The following is a 12,196-nucleotide window of genomic DNA, read 5'->3' as shown; positions in this document are numbered from 1 at the left end:
GGAGAGGGGGCGGGGGCGGGGGCGACTCAGTGCGGTGCTGGGAGGCCCGCTCCCTCCGGCGGCGGTGGCGGCGGCCTCCCGACCGGGACCATCCCGGCCCGGCCCGGCCCGGATCCTTCTCGGGCGACGGCGACGGCGGCGGCAGCGGCAGAGCGGGGAGCTGCCCACAATGCACTGCGCCGCCAGCATCAGCACCAGCCCTGACATCACCTCCTCACCGCCCCGGCTCTTACATCACCGCCCTTGCTCTGACATCACCGTCTACTCTGCTCCTTTCTCCACTCCTGCGGCCCTAAGACTCTCTCTCGTATGGACCTGTTTCTGATCATACATTCTCTTCACTGGTCTCTGCCATTCGCTTGACCCCCATCCCCCCCCGTCACTCTTTACCTGTCCCCACAGTCCTCACCTGTCTCCATCCTGCTTTATCTTCTCCACTCCCAGCGTGTCTCTATCACTCCTCACCTGTTCCCATCAGCCTCAACTGATTTTCCCACATAATCTTCCTTCCATACGTTCATGTTACTTTCCTCTAAACTCATTTCCCCTCACCATCCTCTCATAAGCCCCCCCCCATTTCTTCTAACACCATCCCTCACCTGTAACTCTCACCTCGCCGTGTATATATATATACACCTTACCTCCTGGTATATATACACCTTACCTCCTGGCTCAGCCTGGCCCTTTCTTTCTTTGGTCCTTTCTCCCATCTGTTGACAAACTCTCGTTTCTCTTAGCAAATTAGATGCACACTCTTTACTGTGACATGAAACATTCTTCCCAATATGGGCCCAGAGAGGCTATTATTACCCTTCTGACAGATTGGATTACTCAACATTCCTGAGCATACTTTTGCAATTTGTCTCTCTCAGGTCCCTTCCTTCCATCCTTCTTGTCTTCGACAAATGCACACTGAGTAACTTCAACAACGACCGCAACGACAACCACAATAATAATAGCAGTAACGATTTACTCCTGCCAGACACTGTTCTGACCTTTCACATATTAACTCATTTAACCCTCATAACAGCCCTTCGAGGTAGCGTATTAGTGTTATACCCATTGTACAGATGAGGAAACTAAGATGCAGAGAGGTTGAATAATTTGCCTTAAGTTACGTACACAGCTAACAAGTGGCAGAGCTGGGATTCAAACCCTGGCCCCAGGGTGCATACTTCTAACCTCTGTGCTGGCAAGAAGGATCATTGAATCTGCAAAAGTAGCCAGAAGAGACTTCTTGGAGGAGGTGCACTCGACTGTAATTTAAAGGATTAGTAGGAGTTTTTCAACAGATGAGTGGGGCCAGGGCAGAGGGTGGGACAGACTTCCAGGCTGAGAAGATAGTGTGTGGTGAGCTGGGGGTGACCTTGTGCAAGATCATGAATGATGGGCCTTGTGTGCTGTGCTAAGGAGATTAGATTCTCTCCATTTAGTTTTTGGAAGCATAGTGGACAATGTGGTGAGCCATCAGATCCTCCTTCAGAATCCAGGGACTCATTTCCCTGGCTGCCTGGGGTGCTGCAGACTGGCTCTCTCAGCTCACTGTCTGTCTGGAATTGCCCTTGGCCAAGGGAGCTGCCGTGCCCAAGATCATGTGCCCTTCCTGGGGCATCCCATAGCCAATCGATGATAGACCCGTGAGTACAAAGGCCTGGCACCATCACCCCAACTCAAGGCCACTCTGAAGGAACATCCCATTTGCGAACCCCCGATAGGGTGAGCCAAGGTTTCTGTTGAGGCTGCGTCAAAACTCAGCATCTACTCTGCCCAGTGCTGCTTCCTTCAGTCCTCCCCAGATGTTGATCCTCAGAGCACATCCCAATAAGCCTACTGCATGAGCATCTCTGTCGCAGAGTCAATGTACAGAGGACTCAGACTTTTAGACAGGAAATCACTGAAGAACTTTGAGCAGAGATAAGACAGTCTGATCTGAGTAGACTTCCAGGTTAGACTTCTCGGTTGACTTTTTTCTTTTTCAGTATTTTAGAAATGTTGCTGTACTGTCTTCTAGCTTGCATTGCTTCTGATGAAAAATCTGCAGTTATCCTTATCTTTGCTTTCTCTGTATGTAATGTTTTCTACTCCTCTGGCTACTTTTACGATTTTCTCTTTATCACTGTTTTTAAGCTACTTGATTGTGATGTGCCTTGGTGTAGCTGTGTGCATGTTTCTTCTTTTTATAAGTTTTAAAAAAATATTTATTTGGCTGCGTCTGGTCTTAGTTGTGGCACATGGGATCTTTCGTTGCAGCACTTGGGCTTTGTTTCCGTGCACAAGCTTCTCTCTAGTTGTGGCATGCGGGCTTAGTTGCCTCTAGTTGTGGCATGGCATGCGGGATCTTCGTTCCCCAACCAGGGATCGAACCCGAGTCCCCTGCATTGGAAGGTGGATTCTTAACCACTGGGCCACCAGGGAAGTCCCTGTATGCATGTTTCTTGTGCTTGGGGTTTGTTGAGCATCTTGTATCTGTGGATTTATAGTTTTCATCAAGTTCAGAAAACTTCTGGCCACAATTTACTCAGATACTTTCTCTGCTCTTCTCTGTCCTTCAGGGACTCCAGACACTCTGTCTACTAGGCTGCTCGAAGTTGTCCTGCAGCTCGCTGAGCTTTGTTCATTTTTTTCCCAGTCTTTTCTCTCGCCGTGTTTCATTTTGGATAGTTTCTACTGCTATTTATTCAAGTTTATTCATCTTTGCTTTTGCAGCATGTAATCTGGTATGAATCACATTCAATGTATTTCTTTTATTGTAGTTTACATTTCTAGAAGTTTGACCTGGGTCTTTTAAAAATCTTCCATATTTAATTTTCCTTCTAACTTCTTAAACACATGAAATAGTAATAACTCTTTTAATGAACTGTCTACTAATTTTATTATCGGAATCATTTCTGAAACCATTTCAGTCGGTTTATCTTTGCACTGTAGGTCATACATTTCTGCTCCTTTCCATAGTGTAATTTTTTTAATTGGATGCCAAATATTGTTAATTTTACCTTGTGGTGTCCTGGATATTTTTGTGCTTCAGTAAATACTCTTGAGCTGGGCTTCCCTGGTGGCGCAGTGGTTGGGAGTCTGTCTGCCTGCCAATGCGGGGGACACGGGTTTGTGCCCCGGTCTGGGAAGATCCCACATGCCGCGGAGCGGCTGGGCCCGTGAGCCATGGCTGCTGGGCCTGCGCGTCCGGAGCCTGTGCTCCACAACGGGAGAGGCCACAACAGTGAGAGGCCCGCGTACCACAAAAAAACAAAAACAAAAAAATACTCTTGAGCTTTGTTCTGGGATGCAATTAATTTACTTAGAAACAGTTTGATCCTTTCAAAGCTTACTTTTTAAGTCTTCATTAGGAGGGAACTGAGAAGCATCTAGTCTGGGCCTAATTTTCCCCACCATTGAGGCACTCGCTTTGGTATCATCTACCCAATGCCCCAAGAATTATGAGGTTTTACCCCTTCATCTGGAGGGAAAGGCATGACTTCCACCTTGTGTGGGCTCCACAGATTGTTCTCTCTGTTCATTTCAGATGGTTCTTTTCCACCTCAGGTACTTTCCTCACACATGTGTGCTGATCAGTCCTCAGCTGACTGTCCCAGGGAACCCTCTGAAGATTGCAGAGCTCTGTCTCCTATCCTGTGCTCTGTCCCGCAAGCTAGCTGCCTTGGCCTCCCCTTCCAACTCCTCAGCTCAAGGAGACAGCCAGGCTCAGCCTGGATCCCTCCTGCCTGCAGCCTAGAAACCCTGCAGACAATACTCTCACCTGGCTTGTTTCGTCTTTCAGGAGTCACTGTCTTAGGCCGCCTGATGGCCAATGTTCAAACATCATTGTTTCATGGATCCTCCCAGTTTTTTGGTTGTTAAACATGGGAAGGTATACAGCAAAGGAAACCATCAACAAGATGAAAAGGCAGCCTACGAAGTGGGAGAAAATATTACAAATCATATATCTGATGAGCAGCTAATATCTAAAAAATATAAAGAATCCATACAACTCGAAAAAATCTGATTTAAAAATGGGTAGAGGATCTGAATAGACACTTTTCCAAAGAAGATGAACAAATGACCAACAGATATGTGAGAAGGTGCCTAACATCATTAATCATCAGGAAAATGTAAATCAAAACCACAATGAGGGCTCCCCTGGTGGCGCAGTGGGTAAGAATCCACCTGCCAATGCAGGGGACACGGGTTCAAGCCCTGGTCCGGGAAGATCCCACGTGCCGAGGGGCAACTAAGCCTGCGCACCGCAACTACTGAGCCTGCGCTCTAGAGCCCAAGACCCACAACTACTGAGCCCGCGCGCCACAACTACTGAAGCCAGCTCACCTAGAGCCTGTGCTCCGCCACAAGAGAAGCCACCGCAGTGAGAGGCCCACGCACTGAAACGAAGAGTAGCCCCCACTCGCCGCAACTAGAGAAAGCCCGTGCGCAGCAATGAAGACCCAACGCAGCCAAAAATTAATTAATTAATTTAAAAAAAACACGATGAGATACCACCTCACATTTGTCAGGATGGGTATTGTCAAAAAGACAAAAGGGAGTGCCCTGGTGGTCCAGTGGTTAGGACTCTGCACTTTCACTGCCATGGACCCAGGTTCAATTCCTGGACAGGGAACTAAGATCCATCAGGCCACACAGTGTGGCCAATAAATAAATAAATAAATAAATGACAAATAACAAGTGTTGGTGAGAACGTGGAGAAAAGGGAACACTTGTGCCCTGTCAGTGGAGATGTGTGTATATATATATGCAATGGAATATTATTCAGCCGTAAAGAAAGGAAATCCAGCCAGTCACAACAACGTGGATGGACCCTGAGGGCATTAAGCTAAGTGAAATCAGTCAGACAGAAAAACACAGATACTATATCATATCACTTATATGTGAAATCTGAAAAACAATGACCTCCCAGATACAGAGAACAGACTGAGAGTTGCCAGAAGTGGAGTGTGGGGGTAGGTGAAGTAGGTTGACGTGGTCAAAAAGTACAGACTTCCAGTAATAACATAATAAAGTCCAGGGGATGGTGATGGTAATTAACAATACTGTACTGTATATTTGAAAGTTGCTAAGAGAGTAGATCTTAAAGTTCTCAACACAAGAAAACAATCTGTGACTATGTGTGGTGATGGATGCTAACTAAACTTATTGTGGTGATCATTTCAAAATACATACATGTATCATATTATTATATTGTATACCTGAAACTAATACGATGCTATATGTCAATTATATCTCAAACTTTAAAAAATCCACATAGGAGAAAGCATGACAAACAAAAAGAAGTGAGAAAAAAGCATAGTAAATATAAAGGATGAAACAGGATAATAGGAAAAACTTCCAAACATATAAGTAATCACAATAAATATAAATTGATGAAGTTCACTGATTAATAGAACATTGGCTTTTTTAAAATGCAGATATAAGCTGCTTACTAAAGACACACTTGGAATACAGAAAGGTTGAAACAAAAGGTGTAAAAATATATGAGTCCAAAAGAATTTATTAGGAAAAAAAGTGGGTCACTTCATAAGGACAAAATGCGTACCACCAAGAACATATAACAATTCTGAACTTGTACTCACCTACTAGTCTCAGAATACAAAGTAAAAATAGTTAAAATTACAAGAAAAAAAATTTTTTAATCCACTGTCAAAGGGAGATTTTAACAAAATTACCTCAGTAATTGATAAATCAAATAAGCAAAAAAAAAATTGTAAGGATATAGAAGATTTGAAAATAAAACTATAACTAACGGGTTTCCCTGGTGGCGCAGTGGTTGAGAGTCCTCCTGCCAATGCAGGGGACACGGGTTCGTGCCCCGGTCCGGGAAGATCCCACATGCTGCGGAGCGGCTGGGACCGTGAGCCATGGCCGCTGAGCCTGCGCGTCCGGAGCCTGCGCTCCGCAACGGGAGAGGCCACGACAGTGAGAGGCCTGCGTACGGCAAAAAAAAAAAAAAACTATAACTAACAAGCATGATCTAAGGTATATGTGTGTATAGTCTATCATATATATAAATAATATATTATCTACTATATTATATATTTAGGTATTAGGTTATTTTTATACATAGATATCAATACTATATACATACATATCTATTATATACACAATAGATAGTGTATTTATAGTATTTATAATATATTATAATATAATATATATGGATCTGAAATAGATATAACAAAATTTTAAGATTTGATGAAACTGGATAGTGGATACAAGGATATTTGATATACTATTCTTCATTCTTTTCTCATACTTGCTAAATTTTCTAATAAATTTTAAAATTCATAATTATTCACAAGAAAATACAAAACTGAGCACTAAGGTTGAGTCTCCTGTTTTGGCCTTTATAGATTCCCGACCCAGGAAAGACAAGGACTAGGACCCCAGATGTTCCCCACTTTCACAAAATTGTCCTCATAAATGACGTCACCAGCAAGAAAACAGCCTAGACGCTGGGATGGGGAGGAAATCAAACTAAGAATGTACCTGAGTAGGTGGGTATAGTATGTATTAGGTATGGTATATATTGGGGCAGAAAATCTCAGCGCTGCTCTCTCTACAACATTCTGAGAAAGGAAAGTCACATTTGAAAAACAAAAAAACAAAATATAAGGGAGGGTAAATCTGCTCCCTGCCACTCCTTCTTGGCTGGAAGTGATATTTGATCTGGGAGTTAATGGCTGGAGTGCAAGGATAAACCAGAAGGGATACCCCCCATGCTTGATTTCTACTTTCTTTGAATCTCTCCACTCATCGCACATCCCTGCATGACATTGATTTGATTTCTACTCTTGAGCTAACTCTGGCCCTTCTCCAAGCCAGAGTCTCAAGTCTCAGACTCCTCTTCACTCCTTTTTTTTTTAGTTCTTTGAGTGCCCACTGAGTGTCTCACACAAAACACATGCTTTAAAAAATGTATCCCCAAAGCTATAGCTTAAAAGAGATTTAAAAGGCCTATAAAACAATGAAGAAGGTTAAAGCATATGACGAGGGATGCACATTGGGTGATAAAACCATAAAGAAACATAAGGAAGTTTATTTTTGTGCTTACCGTAAAAGTATGGGCAGTGGTTACTTTTGGAGGGAATGAGGAGGCTGAGATGGGGCTTGGGCACATGGAAACTTCTGAGTGGGAGAAGCTCTATTTCTTGACATGCATGAGTGGTGGTTATAAGAGTATTTTATTATACTTCATTTGCCTTAAGGTGGCTTTCTGCTGTTGAGTTTTATTTTAATATTAAGACATTTTTATTGGTGTGTCCAATGAATGAATGAATGAATGAATGGGTCTGGGCATTGACCATCCATGGTTGCTAACATCAAACAAGAGAGACATCCAGACATTCTGTGCCCCGTGATGGGAGCACACACCACCACCTGTGACATAGTCTAGCCCCAGATTGAACCTGAATCTGGTCACGCCTCTAGATCCAACTCCAATTTATAGCACAAAGGAACACTTTAAATGGCACTACAGGTATATCATCAGTCAACTCCAGACTGTAAGAACCTCTGCAGGACAGATGAGGGGAGGAGAGAAGATATGCAAGGGGAACGTGTTGATTAAAATAGACTTAAAAGGCATGTCAGCCAATCACAATGTGTGGACTTGATGTGGCTCCTGATTTTATTTTTATTATTTATTTATTTATTTTTAATATTTGTTGTGTTCCTGTGAGTCCGGAATCAAGGTGTGTCTCTCATAGGTTGTAATCAAGTTGTTTATTTATTTATTTGGCTGTGTTGGGTCTTCATTGCTGCGCGTGGGCTTTCTCTAGTTGCGGAGAGCGGGGGTTTCTTTTTGTTGTGGTGCGTGAGCTTCTAGGTGTGGTGGCTTTTCTTGTTGCAGAGCACAGGGTCTAGAAGCGTGGGCTTCAGTAGTTGTGGCTTGCAGGCTCTAGAGCGCAGGCTCAGTATGTGTGGCGCACGGGCTTAGTTGCTCTGCGACATGTGGGATCTTCCCGGACCAGGGTTCAAACCCGTGTCCCCTGCACTGGCAGGCGGATTCTTAACCACTGCGCCACCAGGGAGGTCCCGTGGCTCCTGATTTTAAACAGATAAATTGTAGACAAACATTCATAACATTTATAACATAATTGGATATACCAATAAAAACAGACAATTCAAATTTGAACACTGATAAAATATTTGATGACAAGTAAGAAAATCTTACTGAATTTTTCAGCTCTGATAATAGTATTATCGTTATATTTATTCTTTTTTTATTTATTCTTTTTTATCGTTTTTTTATTTATTCTTTTTTATCATTATATTTTTTTAAAGAAAAAAGAGTATCTTTTAGAGACATTAAAATATTTGCAGGGCTTCCCTGGTGGCACAGTGGTTAAGAATCCGCCTGCCAGTGCAGGGGACACGGGTTCGAGCCCTGGCCCGGGAAGATCCCACATGCTGCGGAGCAACTAAGCCCGTGCGCCCCTCATACTGAGCCTGCGCTCTAGAGCCCACGAGCTACAACTACTGAGCCCGTGTGCCACAACTACTGAAGCCTGCGTGCCTAGAGCCCGTGCTCCTCCACAAGAGAAGCCACCATGGTGAGAAGCCTGCACACTGCAAGGAAGAGTAGCTCCTGCTCGCTGCAACTAGAGAAAAAAGCCCACACGCAGCAACGAAGACCCAACGCAGCAAAAAAAAAAAAAAAAAAAAAAAAAAATTTACAAATGAATTAATATGATCTTCAATTTGCTTTTTCTCACATAACTTCTTTTTAATTCATCTGTATTTGTTACAACTTTTAAAGGAGGATGTGACCTGAGCACTACATTTCCATTCACAAAACTTACTTTTCAAACAGCTTTACAACATGCCTAGGTAGGCTTATAATCTTGCTACTCTAGACAATACTTTTCTTTGGAAAACAAGCCCTATGTATGGATAGTGACTCCCATCAAGTTGGTTCAGTTTAACATACTAATTTCTAGAGGCCTGGCACATGCAGTTGATAACTACAGGGGATAGGCGTTTTAAAAAGTAGATCCCAGAAGATGAAAAGTTGCTTTAACTAATATTTTTCTTTTAAACATCAAGGTATATGCTTCAGAACATTTCAGTGACAAAAGATTTGGTCTACTAAAGAATCCGCTTGATAGCTAGACACTTCAGACCACGAAGTTAACATAGGTTACATACACCTTACAACAAACGCTACTTCCATCTGTTAAAATAAAATTCCATCTGTTAAAATGCCAATATGAAACTAGAAAAGAAGAACTAGCTGTGCTTTAATACCTAAAGCATCACAGTATCACACTTAGTAGAAAGAAATCTTATCTTCCCCTTAAGTAGTTGTCAAGCCATACAGATTTTTAAATGTAACAAAAAAATACTTGAAAACATATTATCAGAGGGAATGAAGGCAGTGTTGAACACGTAGCCAATTTGCATCACAATAGGACAGCGAGGAAGTTGAAGATGCATGTAGGTGAAACAAGATCATAAATTGGTCATAAATTGATAATTGTTGAATCTCATTATATTGATACTACTTACTATTTTCAGTACTTTATTTTTGCCTTTTTAAAAACAGCATTAGGGCTTCCCTGGTGGTGCAGTAGTTGGGAATCCGCCTGCCAATGCAGGGGACACAGGTTCGAGCCCTGATCCGGGAAGATCCCACATGCCGCGGAGCAACTAAGCCCGTGCGCCACAACTACTGAGCCTGCGCTTTAGAGCCCGTGAGCCACTACTGAGCCCATGTGCCACAACTACGGAAGCCCGCACGCCTAGAGCCCGTGCTCCGCAACAAGAGAAGCCACCGCAATGAGAAGCCCAGGCACCGCAATGAAGAGTAGCCCCCACTCGCCACAACCAGAGAAAAGCCCACGTGCAGCAATGAAGACACAACGAAGCCAAAAATAAAATAAAATAAATTTATAAGAATAATTAATTAAAACAGCTTTATGAGGAATAACTTACATGTCAATAAAATCTGCCGTTTGTAAGTGTACAATTTAATATTTTGTAAATTTATAGAGTTGTGCAATCTTCACTACAGTCCAGTTTTCGAATATCTCCATTACCCCAAAAGATTTCCTTGGGCCCTACCCTGCAGTCAGTTCCCATTCCCACCCCAGCCCTCCACTGCTCTGCTTTCTGTATCTCTAAATATGCCCTTTCTGGACATTTCACTTAAATACAATCATGCAATAGATAGTCTTCTGCTGCTCCCTTTACTGTTATACAAGTTGGATACACTGACCTGCCCACCACCATAGCTCCCCCAACCCATCACTTAGTGCCCTGTCCCTCCGACTCAGGCCTCTCTGCATTGAGGCAAGGATCTGAGCTGCCAGCCATGGCTGGCTCTGCATCCTCACCCAACTCAACTGTGGACACAGAACCAATCGCAGGGCTTTATATCGCATTTAGAGAAACAGACAAAATCTCTCTCTCCTCTTTCTCCTTCAGCCTGAGGTGGGGATGCTAGGCACATCACAAGTGTGGGAGCTAAGGAGACAAAGGCCGGCTTATTTTCTTGAAGACACCGAGGCAGAAACAAGGTGCTCTGTGTCTATATGTGCACGTGTGTTCCTCACCTGTGGCGAGAACCAGAGGACCGCATGACCGAGGGTAGGGAGAGTGAAGGAAGTTGCCCCTCAAGGCCTCTGGCACCTGAGGCCAGCCTCCTAAGTATGCACCTGTGGCTGTGTGTGCAAAGGTGCTGAGAGCACTAGTGCACAGCTGTGCACACACGTTTGCCCCACGGTTCATGTACCTTCGGAGCTGGGCCCATCAGAGGACAGAGATAGCCTAAGATGTCTTTGCCTTCTCTTTGTGTCTTTGCATTAAAAAAAAAAGGGTTATTGTGTCTGCTGTGTCACCCCACGCTTTGGTATTTCATAGTTAATCAGGAAGAATTCAGAAGAAACCTCTGATGATGCGCTCCTCTGGGGAATGGGATTGGGGTCTCAGGTCTCCCTTTCCACTGTGTACTCTCTCATTCCACTTGAAGTTTTTGTCCTATATTTGTGTAATTTTCAAAATAAAATGAGGGAGAAATCATTGTTATTACCAGTGAGCCATGGTGTGTTTGCCTGGCTCCCTGCAGACTCTGCTTCTATTAGCTTAGTCTAGGGCTGAGCAGATTACAAAGTGCTATCAAATGCAGCTGCTCATTTAATCCACTCATTCATTCAACAAATAGTTGATAAGTGTTTCCTATGTGCCAGGCACAGTTTTAGAAGCTAGGGATAAAAAAACAGAGAAAAATGCCTGCCCTTCTGGGGACTTACATTCTACTGAGTGTAGAAAGACATACAACAAAATTAATCAGTTCTGTGGTAATGAGAGGAGGAAAGACAAGGCACAGGAAGGTGATAGGGATGGGAGGCTGCCATATTGAAGAGGGTGGTCAGGGAAGGTGACCTGAACAGACTTGGAGGAGGTAAGGGAGTGACCAGGGAGCTCTCTGGGAGAAAAGGGCTCCAGAGAACAGCGAATGCAAAGGATCGGAGGCAAGAGCATGTCCAGCTTGCTTGAGGAAGAGCCAGAAAGGCAACGTGGCTGCAAAACACCCAGTGAGAGTAATGGAGCTGGGATGAGAGAGGTAAGCGGTCACCAGCTCCCGTGGGGCTGGTGGGCCACTGCAGGGGTTTGGGGTTTTACCCCAAGTGAGGTGGGAGCCATTGGAGGGTTTGGCTGAGGAGGACATGACCTAACAAATATGTTCACAGGGTTCCCCTGCTGGAGACCAGACTGTGTAGCAGGGAAATGAGGTGACCCTGAGAGGTGGTGGAGGTGTAACCACGCAGGACCTTATGGGGTCTTCCTGGGACAGACCCCTCTCCCATATCCTCTGCTCTCGCTGCTCTCTGAAGTACCTATAGGTAACGGTATCTGCACATTTTCTGAGTTGTTTGGCAGATGCTCAAACCACCACCAAATGGAAGAAATTAACTACCTGAGGACCATGAGCTCGTAGCCCCCAGACCTAAGGGAACCTGAGGATTGATACGTCCACCCCCGTGACACGGCCCGTTACCTCACCATCAACCAATCAGAGAATTGTGCTCGAGTTAATCTCCTACCCTGGGACTCCCCTCCCTCGCCTGGCCTTTAAAAATGCTTTCCTGAACCCCAAAGGGGAGTTTGGGTTTTTTGAGCACTCCTGTCCTGAACTCCTTGCTTGGAGCCCTGCAGTAATCTCTGCCCTTTCCTTCACCACAACCAGGTGTGT

General features: G+C 44.2%; 1 protein-coding gene across 1 annotated transcript in view; it reads left to right on the top strand.

Annotated features, from left to right (window-relative positions):
• Positions 1-11,458: 11,458 nt before the first annotated feature.
• DNPH1 (2'-deoxynucleoside 5'-phosphate N-hydrolase 1) overlaps positions 11,459-12,196 on the top strand; it is a 3,602-nt gene continuing 2,864 nt past the window's right edge. The window contains 1 exon segment of the mRNA XM_024766065.1: positions 11,459-11,566. Within this exon segment, the coding sequence (XP_024621833.1) occupies positions 11,459-11,566 (108 nt within the window).

This window comes from Neophocaena asiaeorientalis, unplaced genomic scaffold, assembly GCF_003031525.2.
Source record: "Neophocaena asiaeorientalis asiaeorientalis breed wild unplaced genomic scaffold, Neophocaena_asiaeorientalis_V1.1 scaffold46, whole genome shotgun sequence".
NCBI lineage: Eukaryota > Metazoa > Chordata > Mammalia > Artiodactyla > Phocoenidae > Neophocaena > Neophocaena asiaeorientalis.
Note: the sequence above shows the minus strand (reverse complement) of the source record. Positions and strands in the feature narration are given on the sequence as shown.